We start from the raw sequence: 13016 nt of genomic DNA on the forward strand, positions 1-13016 counted from the left end.
CAGGCATTGGGTTTAATAAGACATTTCAAACTATTTAAGTGCATTTAATTTAACTGATATTAAATAAAAATTATTTAATTTTAAGAAATTGAGGTATCCTATAAAAATCAATCTGCCCTTTTAAAGTGAGTAATGATAAAGTAAGTTATTTCATATAAAAAATTAAGATTTAAACACTAAAAACAATTATTAAATAAAAACCATATTTAGAGACAAAAAAAATAATTAGTTACTATATTGAATAAATTAGATATTATTTTTTTTAAAAATATTAATATTTAAATTAGTTTCTATTATTGATAAATAGTTTTTAAATTAGTATCTAATTAGCTATCAACTTTAGAATCTAAATAATTAGTAGATAAAACTTTGTAGTTAATTAGATATGAATCTAGAAACTATTTATCAATAATAAAAACTAATTTAGATACCAATAATTTTTTCTAGTCTCTAAAATAGTATCTAATTTAATCAATATAGTAATAATTATTTTTTATTTTTCTAAAATTGATTTTTATTTAATGATTTTTTTTAGTAGTGAAAATTTTAAAATGTTCATGATTTGTTATGTATGTATAATATTAGTCATTTATTTTCTTATGAGCTATTAAAATTATTTACTTTTATGACCTTTTTTATGTCACATATTCTTTTGTCATTGATTTGTCAATTGTGATGTAATTGACTACTCTTAATCTAACCTTTTGTTTTGTAGTAGCAACCTTTATAAAGAATATTTGAAATGTAGTAGTTAGTAATGACTATGAAATTCGAAAATATAGTTTTGGACCATTCTTCTAATTGATTCCTTTAAATATATTGGGTCCATGACTATAGATATAATTCAATATGTTGGAACAGGTCTCATCAATCTTATGGAATCAAATAAGAAAAACAATTTTTCTATGATGTGAATTTAAAAATGATTTTTAAAAATAATATTGTTTTTAACTTTTAAAACAAAACTCGAAACATATTTAAGCTGTTTGGATTTTTAATTATTCATTTTCTTTCCATTTTTTCTCTTCCACTCTCTTTGCTAAATTATTTTTCAAAATATCCTTAAAACTAAATAATAAAAACCCACTTAAACACATCCTTATTCGCACACAATTTTAATTAAGGGTTAATTAATTTGTGAGTTTTATAGAAATTATAATAGAGAGAACTCAATGCAAGAAAATCATGAAATAGAAACCAATTTTTAGATATTAAAATAATTAGTTGCAATAGTAACTAAATTAAAGACCATTTTAGAAACTAAAAAAAATTAGTTTCTAAATTAATTTATATTATTGTTAAATAGTTTCTAAATTGGTATCTAATTAGCAACCAAGGTTTTAGAGACCAAATTAAGAAACTAAATAATTGGTAGTTAAAACTTTGGTTGCTAATTAGATACCAATTTAAAAACTAGTTAACAGTAATAGAAACTAATTTAGAAACCAAATTTTTATTTAGTTTCTAAAATGGTCTCTAATTTAGTTACTATTTATTTTGGTATCTAAAAATTGATTTCTATTTCATGATTTTATTTTATTGTAGTGGCTATTTTAATAAAATTCAATTCTAATCACAAAGGAAATGCTGTAATTAAAAATATATCAACTACTAATCCATATCAATTTGGTGATGATTTTGCCCATTTGAGAAAACTCACACCTTATTGAAAGAGTTCTTTCATTTCATTTAATTGTATTCCTCTACTCCTATACTTTTCTTAAGTTGCACAACTTTATTGAATTTAAAATTTTCTTCAATCTTCATTAGCAGCATCTAAATAATTTAACTCAGTAAACTGATACACACCAAAAGTATAATTCTTATAAAAAACAACATATCTCATCACTTTTTCTGAAACATTACAATTGTTTGTATGTATACATCCTTAAAGTGAAATTACAAGTAAGAAACATGCTTTAAATACAATTAATTCCTTACAGAAACTGTGTACACTAAAATTGAAACTGAACTTAACAAACAAAAGTACATTTGAAGGCACAGGAAAACACCTTAAGATGAACTGACAAAAGAACTCCCCCCACTTTTGGGTGTACATGTAAAACACAGAAAAACACACTTTATAATTTATCTGTTGTTTCTCCTCTAATTAGGCCTTCCACAAAGCCTCCTTATCTGTCCATTTGACCCTGTTAAAGGTTTGATGTTTCCCATCTTAATCATTGCAGTGACAAAATCAGACTCAAATGCCCTCTGATCGTTGCTGTAAGCTCTAACAAGTGAATCTGTGGATCCTCCATCGAAGAGAACTTGATCAGAATGAAGGAGTCCCTTCTTGTTGATGAGGTTCTTGTAGTAGTTGTTGTCAAAATGGTTAGGAGTTTTGAATTCTAGTGGTGCTACATTGTTGTCCTTTGGTGTCCCATTACTATTTCTTGGACAGTTCTTTTGCCTTGCCTTTGCAAACAAACTCTCAATGTTTTTCTCATTGTATATGCGACTTCCATAAACAGCACACCTTGCCTTCCCAATTGTGTGTGCTCCTGAAACCACAGAAAAAAAAAAATATCAAATAAACATGATGAGTACTCTAATTTCAGTAATATAATATTACCAAATAAACATGCTTTTTCTTTTAACTTGACTCTTCTGTGTTCAGAAGTCATACATGGCCTTTAGCTTAGAGAACGAGCATGACATGCATGCACGTAGTTGTTTAAATGTCACATCAGGTCCACTAATCCACCATATGTAATTATTAAGTAAAGAGATACTGTATTATACTATGAAATTTCTTTTTCTTTACTTTACTTTTTGTCACAATACTCATCTATATATTAATATTATTCACATTTCTCTCACTTTTTCTTCTTCTTATCAGTATTGAGACATCAGTTTAGAAGTGTAATTTAATCAATATATTTTTAAAATTGTTTCATTTCAGAAAAAGTTGTTTCTTAATGATATTAGCAATAATACACAGTGTCACACAATGGAAGAGTTAAGGGCAAAAGTAGAAAAAAGAAGGACATATATACCAGATAAGGCAACCATGTCCTTGGCAGAGAGGCCTTGATCTTTAAAGCTTGAGATAAGGGTGTCGAGGGAAGAAGCTGGAGATGGAAGAGCACCACTGCTTGCAAGTTGAAAGAATCCAGTGCTGGAATCCCTTCTACCAAGTTTAACCTTCCAAAATGGCCCTCCAAGCTGCATAATCAAATTTTATAAACCAAAAATTAATACTTATTTTGTATCATTTTACTACATCATATAGGTGTTGAATAACCCTTGATAATTTTGATGTGGGTGATGTACTTATTTTGAGAAATGGAAGGGTTAGAACTCACAATATTGACAGAGTCACGAGCAGCAATGGCTACTATATCAGCACATGAGACTATTCCGGGGCAAAGTGCTTCCACCTTAGACTTGATGGCATCAATGACTTCATAGCCTCTCAAAGATTTATCATTGGGTGGTGCAGTCTTCTCTGAGGAAGGCCCATCAAGTAGTACTGAACCATCGCAACCCTATTTCCAATTAAGCAATAACACAATATCACCAATTACTTCTATGTAACCACCAAGCCTTTCTAATACATAAAATGCATAGCTACAAAGTTAATACAATTTAAACAATACTATTTGTTTTTGATAACTTAGTTTGATAAATTATTAATGTAATTGTGATATTGTATATGATTTATTTGAACCAAATAACATGAAGTGTTCAATTGTTCACATAATAATGTCTAACAAAAATATTTATTAAAAGAAGCAAACCAAACTCAAAGAATCAACTCAATTCATTTTATCTCATAACTTATTCAATTAAGTTTTAAAAAATATAACTTAAACCAATTCAATTTAACAGATTGAATGAGATTACTTCAATTAATTCAATCCATTTTTGAATCCTTGTTTTGGCAAATAATTTTTCTAATTGATTATCTTTTCCTTCTTGTTGAAATATGAAATGAAACGTTATTTTACTCGATCTAAGTGTTGTTTTAAATTAACGTATTATGCAAAGGAGATTAATAAAAAGGAAAAAAAAGTAGAAATAAGAATATTTGTGAAACATGAACTCATATGACAAACACTTTATTCAGTTATAAATAAGTAGAATACTATATTACATGATCATTCTAATTGACTACGAATTCGAATATTTAAATATGTTGAAGCTAATTATTTTATCAGAGAGACAGGATATGATAGTTTGACACTATTCAAAATTTATATTTTCATTATTTAATAATTTAATTTAATATATTTTTTTTATTATATTTAATTCTTAAATAAATGTAAAAAAAATTGTGGGGTGTAAAAAGAGGTTTTTTCTACTCCCACCTATGTCCTGTGGGTGGAATAACCAAAACAACCTATGTTTTAAAATAAGTGGTTTACATAGCATGAAAACATCTGGATAAGAACATTTTCACTTCATTTTTTTATGCCGTGTCATATTGGTGATGTCACATCATCGATATTGACCTTTGAAAGTGATAGTAACTTAGAAAGAAAGAAAAATAATTACGTAAAGAACATACTATCACATTATTAAATACCAGTATTTTAGTATTACAACGTCCATTACATTCTTCATGAAATAATACGTTCGTGAATGATTATATATACATACATATACATATATATATATACATATACATATATACATATAGATATACATACATATACATATATAAAGTGAAAGAATAGGAAATTTTTGCTGCTAAAACTATGTAAGTATTACCCTTGAGCAGATAAAGTATTATAGTGTATGTAAGTAAGATAAATAAAAAGTGAAGAATTTAGGTGAGAGTGATTTACATTGACAAAGCAGTCATGAAAGAAGAGGCGAAGGAGAGAAGCTCCCATGCGAGGTTCTTTAGCCACTGCAGATTGAACCACAGATTTTACAGCATACAAAACCTTGGGGCATTTCTTGGCGTAGAAGTTCTCAGAGAGTTGAGCTGAAGAACTTCCTATAAGAAAAAGCGTGAAGAAAGCTATAGCAAAAGTGGTTGTTGAAGAAGAAAAAGAATGAAGTACCATTTTTGCAGAAGTATAAGGTGGTGGATGGATGAGCTTAGATGATGAAAAGAAAATGGTGCATAGATATATAGGAGAGGGTATGTGAGAGTTTTGAGATGGCAACTCACCTAATCATCAAGAACTTACTTGACAAATGAATGCATGGCACATAAAATTTGTCTGAGTCTGGAAAATGTAGATTGAAATTGACCATTGAAAATAATTAGCACATTTTCCTTTATTATACATTTGTTTTTTGCAATTTGGAACACAGTAAGATTGTGGTGAAATGAACTTGGTCGATGCATTTGGCTATGCTGATTGAAGAACATTACCTAGGTTGACTATTCAAAAAATTGCAAAAAGCCCATGCTATTGGTGTATTATATTATATCATACATAACAAAGAGAAATGCTACTTGAATAAGTAGGTGCTAATTAATATTATATTAGGTTCAGCAATGAGAGCAAGAAAATTGGTCTAGTTACCCAATCAAAAGTGCCTGAATTTATTTTGTTTGGGTAGTATCATCGTCAATCATCATCTTACTTAATTATATTCATTTTATCTAAAGAGCATAGAAACCAGTGGTGGAGCTTCAATCAAAATTTTAAGGGCATAAGTTCGTAGATATAAAGGAAATTTCGATGCTTGTTTGCTAGCTCTTGTTTCAGTATACTAATTAATATGTCACTATATATATTTATAAATTTAGCATTATATAATTTGCCATTGTTCAGTTGCTTCAACACACAGCTTGTTAGAATTTGAGAACCCAAATAATTTAAAGGAAAGTTAGGGTTTAGGGTTACATCTAAATTGTACGAAACTAGTTTTTATTTTTACGAGATTATACTGTTTTTAAACAAACCTTTACTTAATATTTTTATTTAAGAAATTGTGACTAACTTCTTAACAGCAGATCTTGTTTTCTCCTGTGATTCATCTTTTTCAGCAAACCTTATTATGGAAGATAATATATAGTAGGGTAAATTTTGTTAATTTTTTCTACACGTCACTTTATTGTTTATTATATCCAAAACTAACGTGTTGCATTAGTGTCCATGCAATGTTTTGTATCTCAATGCTTTAAATCATGTTTGAAAGATGTCATATTATACTTTTCAGACAATTTTTACACACTCATAGACATTAAGAGTATCGTAATTTTCAGTGAATTTATTTACTTATTTTTGCTGATATAAAAAAATCTTTATAAAATGATTACATCGTTTTTCTTTTCATATTATTATTCACCTTAGAAACATGTTTTTTTGTTGGTACTCCTAGAGAAAATACCCTAATCATTGAAGTTAAAATGATACGAATGTTACTCAAGCTTTTGACATGAATGAATCTGTAATTGATATCTTTTAAGGCACATTAATGCATGTTATAAATTCAAATAATAATTAAAGAATCTCTATAATCTGTGATTGATTATCTTGGTAAGCTTTAGTGTAATTTCTTACATATCTACTCTTTGTTAAACAAAAGGTTAAACACTCTCCAGTGTAATCTTAGCAACACTTGTTAATATTAATACAGTTTAATTATATATTATCTGAAAGTTACAGCCAAAGTGGCTATATTTTTATAGACTTTATCTACCGCAGAAGAGTCATCCTTAGCAGACACCTTTTCTTAACATTATTTTTTTATTTCTCCAATCATGTTTTGTTTGGAATCTCTATTTCCTTTTGTCGGATTTACCTTATTTTATTCTTTGCTTTTAGACTTTTGTTCTCCCTAACCATACTATTATTACATAGTGCCTCTCTTTGAATCTCCTTTGAATGGCACTGTGTTAAACAGAAGAAGACACGAACTTTGAGAAAAATAAGAAAGTTATGGCTGCCAAAATTTACAACTTTTAGGGTATGATAATGCCAAAACTTGGGTGGGATTTGAAAAAGACAAGTTGGTAAAGTTGAAGTAAAAAACTACATCACCAACCAACGATGGATAAGATGCAGAATTGCTTCAAAAAAAGATGATGGTAAATGTAATACGATCATAGGAATAGTGATGTTATGGCTGTGTAAGGAACCTAAAAGATTTTCAAAGGGTCAGAAACATCTTCATTCAAGCCAAAAGAGGCTGCTTCAATCACATGCCCCTCAAGCTTGAACTTCTGCAATCAAGAAAAAGGTGGCATATTTTGAACATCAAATTAATTAACTTATAATTCCATAACACAATCATTGCATTTGTTTATCTGCTACAAACATATATTAACAAATTACAGTTTAGTAGGTTGAATATTCTTATCTTGTTCTTGAAAAGCTTTCAAAATTCGTCATATTCGGGCGTCGCATGCTGGAAGAATGCATATTCTTTGCATTGAAGCTTACCAAAAGTGAGAAAGGTTTGGAAGAGATGCATGCAATTGGTAGCAATCGCTTTCTGATTTTCGAAACTTAACACACACTACTTGGTTATGCACTCAATTTCATATAGCAATGTGACAAATCAATGACTTGAACTGATAAATACTCCATCAATCTCACTTTCATTCGTTTATTTTGGGACCAAAAACTAAGTCATTTTCATTTTACTCATTTTCTTTGAAAAAAGGGAGGGAAAAGATAAATGCAATGTCTATATCTCCATAATAGAGGTAGGTGACGATGTTCACTCTGATATTGAAAATTGATTTTGAACAGTTCCAATAAAGTGGTTTATACAAGCTTGACCACTTCCACTCTACCAAGGACACCATCTTGTATTAAATACAAAGAGGTTTGAGCCACGACTGCTGAAAAAAATCAAGGTTGAGCTACAGTTTTAGACCTAGGTTAGGATAAGAATATTGAAAATGAAGACCTTAGACATTTATATGTTGAGTAATGATATATGAATAACTCCAATTTTTTATACAATCACATTACAACTTTCAATATTATTATTTTAATTTTTTTTATATAATTTAATTACAAATTTATTATTTATTATATATATTTATTTATAAACCTATCACATCAAGATTGTATATCACTCTTTAAATTGTCACATTGTCATTTTTCTTATATGTTTGAACTCTTGGAAGCTGAAATACTTGTTAACTTAGCTGGTTTCAAACCTTTTAAGCTAAGTTTATCTTTCCACTTTAAACTTCTAAATAAATAAAAATAAATGAAAATGTAAATAGGTTGAAGATTCCATTCAAAATAACCAATTAGGTGAGATTTTTCATACTATTTTAATTCAATATGTGGATGCTTAACTTCAGTTTATTATGTGGCATATATTGACATATTTAAATTATTAACGGTAGATGTTTATTTTGGTTAACCCAATGATAATTTCAATACAGAAAAAAGATTGAAAACTTCCATGTCAAATTGATTTTTAAAATACAATTTAGTGTGGAATTAATCTTTATGTGTTAAGCTTAACGACAAAATGATCCTATCAAACTTAACAAAACTCAACTCTTATACTTTAAACTACTGGGGATTTTAGAATTTTAAATAGACATTTTTTATATTTTACAAACTAATATTCATTATATTATTAATAACGAATCTAAAAACTCTTGAATGAGATGAGTTTATGTTTATCTTATAATTTGTTAAAATGATATGTTTATTCTAATACCAAGCTGATAAAAAAAAAATTCTAATACCAAACTCCTGGGGAAAAAATGAACTCAGTGTGACAGTAAATTAGTTGTTATAGTAAAATTGTAATTTTTTTATTATATTAAAATAAAATATAATAATATTTATTGTACCAAATATTCACTTCTAAAAAAAATATTAATTGATTATGTGGTTCCTTTTCTTCTCTTGTTGGATAGTTTCTTTCATGAAACACAGGACCCATATTACATTGGGAAATTTGCAGGGTAAGTTTTTGGCAGGAAGCAGAAGCAGAGGGGCTCCTTCACTTTGTTTAGAATCGAATGAATGGAAAAGGGTACGTGGGAATGGAGGCAGAACCAAAAGGGTTAGAAGCTTCACTGCACAATTTGCTCGAACTCCACCACCACAAATCTCTCGTCCTTGCCCACCGCACAGGTATATCTCTCTTTCCCCTTTCTTCTCCTTCCATCAAAATCCAATCTTGTTTCGCTAACACCAACTTTCTTCATCTGGGTACGCAGAGAAAGCCAAGAAGGACGCCATCAGGAAAACTGAACGCGTTTCTGATCTGTTGGTGGAAGCAGTCAATGGCGGGGTGCAGGACTCCTTCATCAACCAGAAGCGTATTGAGCTCGAAATTCGAACCCTTGCTGCCACCATCACAAGGTTCATGAAGCAAACTGATCAGTGGCTCGCTACCACTCATGCCCTCAACACTGCTCTCAAGGTGCCACTACTTTCTTTCTTTCATTCATCGTTTTTAATTTCGATCAATGTGCTGCTTTTGCTGAAATTTCAGATGGGTGTTTTTTAAATTTGTTGTTATCGTTATTACTTGCAATCAAGGTTTTAAATTTATGTTAGTGCCATGACAATGCCGATGTAGATAGTATTTTAAAACCCTTATTTAATTTAGCTATTATTGTTGTGTTTTGCATTGGACACAGCTCTGGCTAATTTGTGTGGATTAGAATTAGAAGGGACATGTAACAAAACAACATGCTTGACAGTTCTATTTGTACAAGATTGTTTTGTTGTTTTCATCGTCATCTAATTTCAAATCAGGGTACAAGTTTAGGGGTGTGATTGACATGCTTTCTCTTGAAATTATCGGGCAGGGTTTTAAATTACAGTGGTTGCAGTTGCATCATAATCTTCTATGTTCCAGAAAATTGTAGACACTAATGGGTCACAAACTGTGGCCGCAATGCTGATGTGAAGACCACAAAATCCTTGGTGTGGAATTGCGGTTGCTGACCGTTTTCTAAGCAACCTTTGTTATTGAGTTTGTAATTGGGCTGGTAAACTAAAATTATGTAATCCTAGAATGTGATGATGTTTCTTCTTGCCAGATGTTCATTGTGCTTGATGGCACCATTTTTGAGTTTCTCTTTTGGCACTTTTTGATTTGTGAAATAATTTAGAGGTTTGGTTCTACGTCTATGGTTAGGGATATCCCAATAATGAAGATGGTTGTAATTTTAAGGTTAGTGCAGGAGTTTAATTCGGGCAATAGGCATCCATCAAGTTTAGAGTAGCCATGGGATGGGATAAATGGCTTAGTACCTAGAATCCCTTTTTATTTTGAGAGACTCCTTATACAAAATTAAAGTGGGAATTGAAGAAGAGGATTAATGTATAATTCCTTCTCATGAAATTTGGCTCAGATTGTATATATTGTATATTTTTCTTTGGATTGCAATGCTAATTGTCAAAGACAAGCCATCTAAAGTATGATATGTGCTTAACTTATTATTTAACTTTTTACTGTTATAAAGTGAGGTTAACTTGCTATGAACTTTCATCTGAATTCGTAGGAAATTGGAGACTTTGAGAACTGGATGAAGATCATGGAATATGATTGTAAAAATATCACCACAGCTATACAGAATATTCACCAAGAGTGATTTACTGCAAGTTTTCATGCATGTCACCATGTAATTATAAATATCTAATCCCTTTTCATTCGTTTTTCTATTCTAAGCATAATACCAAATATCATGTGTTAGTTTTAGATAACCATTTTACTTAGTTTTCAGTGTAGTAACTTAACTGGCTTGAAGAAGGAAAGATTGATTATTACCCTTATTCTTAATCAGTTATGTGCTGCTATTATTGGCCTTTATAAATGTTCAAATTTGAAATTTTCTTCTCTACTAACTAAAAAGTTTGAGTGTATAAAGGATTAAAAGAAAAAACAACGATGCTTTGTCTTTGTGCTTTTGTCATAGAGCCTGGTTTATTTGGATATAATAGACAGATAGAGCACAATTCTTGAAAATTTTTGGCAAATTTTATCCACCCGTTTTCTAACGGATTTGAGCTATGTAGTCACTCTTTCCCCTGTTCCTCCTCTTTTCTGCTATTTTGTAGCACTTGAACCAGGGTTGCATTTATAAGTCTATGCATACTCATGCAGTGTCATGTGAATAGACTCACATCACATAAACTCACAAGTGTTTACCTGATATAAAATAATTCCAAAAAACCAGGTGGGAAATATTTCTCCAGCTACTGATTTCTGTAAATATTATGTAAAGTCATTTAATGAAATAAACTAGCAGACAAAATCCCATGTCCCCAACATTTCAAAACATGTAAATATAAAGACAATCAACCTAACAGAATCATGCAAATAATTTAACTCATCACTGAGAGATTTTGCTGAATAGAACACATAAATAGCAAGTGATTAACATTTTCTGATAACATAGCCGATCAGTGAAAAAATATTTGAATTTGTGGCTGGGTTCAGTTGCCACTGTCTAGTTTGCCATGAATTGCTGGTTTTGCAGAATAATGTTTGTATGTTGAATGCTGGATCACAAACGTGCTGCTTTGTTGGGTCAGAGCTTGCTGAGCCATGAATTTTGCTGCCATGATTGTGCAAGAAGCTTGGGCTGTATTACTAAATATGAGCAGAAACAGTGTATGTGTGGAATTCGATCTACACTGTGTTCAGTTGATAAAAAGATATTGAAAGTATTCTCTGCCAAATTTGTCATATGCTACCCTTCATTTTAAAGTCTCCCATTTGCTTATCTAATAACAATGATGAACCTAACTCTATTATCTAACGCACTCAATAGAACACAATGTAAAAGATGGTCAACTTGATTGTATTTATGTATTTAAAAAAAACAGTTTTGGTAGAACTCAATGATGTTGTCGGTTAGATTATTTAACAGACTCCATTGACTGGTATATGGGTCCTTTTGTCCTTTTCTTAATTTGATCAGCTTTTTGATATTCCCCAGAAATCAAATGTCTGTCCAACAACTTGTAGGAATATTAGCTGTTCCTTCATAATTTCTAAACATAAAAATATATAAACAAAATAATACAATTAGTCCACGAGTTAGGTTTATGAATGTAGCCACGTTATACTGATATAATATTTTTTTACTTATCATATCACATGCGTAAGTTGGAGCTTCAAATCGCTGCAAAACTTATCTGTAGTGTCTGAGATGATTGCTTTTCATATTCATTTCTCAAATCATTATAGACTAATTGGAGACTTACTCTCAAGTTAGAGTCAAAATTTCAATAAGAGAAAAACAATAGCTATCCCCTCTTCTTTGTAAGTTCCTTGCTCAAGTTATGAAGTTTTATGGCTTTGAGTGAGTGTCTGGTTAATTTTTCGTAACTTGTAAAATTGTGTATCACTTAATCTTTATTTTCATGTTCAAGTTTGAGAATTATCACTCGGTCTACATATTGTAGCTCGAGCAAAGAGAACCTAAGAACAAACTTTGTTTTAATTTAGATTATCACTCAAAAATTAACAAGACGCTTATTAAGCTTAACTTTGTAAACCTGAATGTTTAGAATGGATTAGATATTAGTCTCTAATAGAATATATTTAAAATGAATCTTATCTTATGATTGTATTTGATACATGAAGAGGCATGACTACATGTCCAAGAACTAAATATAGAAGATATTAGTATATTTGTTTTGGTTAGTGTATTTTTTTTTTAGAGTAAATAAAAGAAATCAATAAATCTAATAAAAATAATTAATTTCAAAGAAAAGGACCACAAATTCTTAAGGAGTCTTTACATCTCTTGGCCTCCCTTATATTATATGTGAGTTAAATAGTTATTATGGAGTGTTACATATATACTCGTTTATACATTTTAAATATTTATTTACAGTGAGTTAAGAATTTTGAATCGAAGACAAATAAACTAACTACACTGCTATCATTGACATATATAAATGAGGAAAACATATGTTTACACTTCTTAGAAAAAAAAAAACTTACAGGTATTAAATTAGTTGATGATAAAATAAAGAAATTACTAGTGTTGAATTTTATGAACTCAACTCAATAATCATTAAAATCTTAATACACATTCTATCGTAACTCTATCATCCAAACACTTATATTCCTTAATGATAAGAGCATAATCTCATATAAAAATA

General features: G+C 29.8%; 2 protein-coding genes across 3 annotated transcripts; one reads left to right on the forward strand and one right to left on the reverse strand.

Annotated features, from left to right (window-relative positions):
• Positions 1-1799: 1799 nt before the first annotated feature.
• LOC137824293 (peroxidase 4-like) lies at positions 1800-5301 on the reverse strand. The gene is made up of 4 exons (XM_068629868.1): positions 4794-5301; positions 3309-3491; positions 3000-3168; positions 1800-2504 (listed from the first exon to the last, which is right to left on the reverse strand). The coding sequence occupies exons 1-4, from the start codon at positions 5016-5018 to the stop codon at positions 2107-2109; spliced, it is 975 nt and encodes a 324-aa protein (XP_068485969.1). The 5' UTR covers positions 5019-5301; the 3' UTR covers positions 1800-2106.
• Positions 5302-8765: 3464 nt separating this feature from the next.
• Positions 8766-10714, forward strand: LOC137824275 (biogenesis of lysosome-related organelles complex 1 subunit 1). Of its 2 annotated transcripts, none has more exons than XM_068629842.1 (3): positions 8766-9020; positions 9107-9312; positions 10403-10714. In XM_068629842.1, the coding sequence occupies exons 1-3, from the start codon at positions 8906-8908 to the stop codon at positions 10490-10492; spliced, it is 411 nt and encodes a 136-aa protein (XP_068485943.1). In that variant the 5' UTR covers positions 8766-8905; the 3' UTR covers positions 10493-10714. The 2 variants fall into 2 exon arrangements, with proteins under 2 accessions (XP_068485943.1, XP_068485944.1); XM_068629843.1 differs by lacking the exon at positions 10403-10714 and adding an exon at positions 9704-10322 and having other exon boundaries at positions 8791-9020.
• The last annotated feature ends 2302 nt before the right edge of the window (positions 10715-13016 follow it).

Source organism: Phaseolus vulgaris, chromosome 8, assembly GCF_000499845.2.
Source record: "Phaseolus vulgaris cultivar G19833 chromosome 8, P. vulgaris v2.0, whole genome shotgun sequence".
NCBI lineage: Eukaryota > Viridiplantae > Streptophyta > Magnoliopsida > Fabales > Fabaceae > Phaseolus > Phaseolus vulgaris.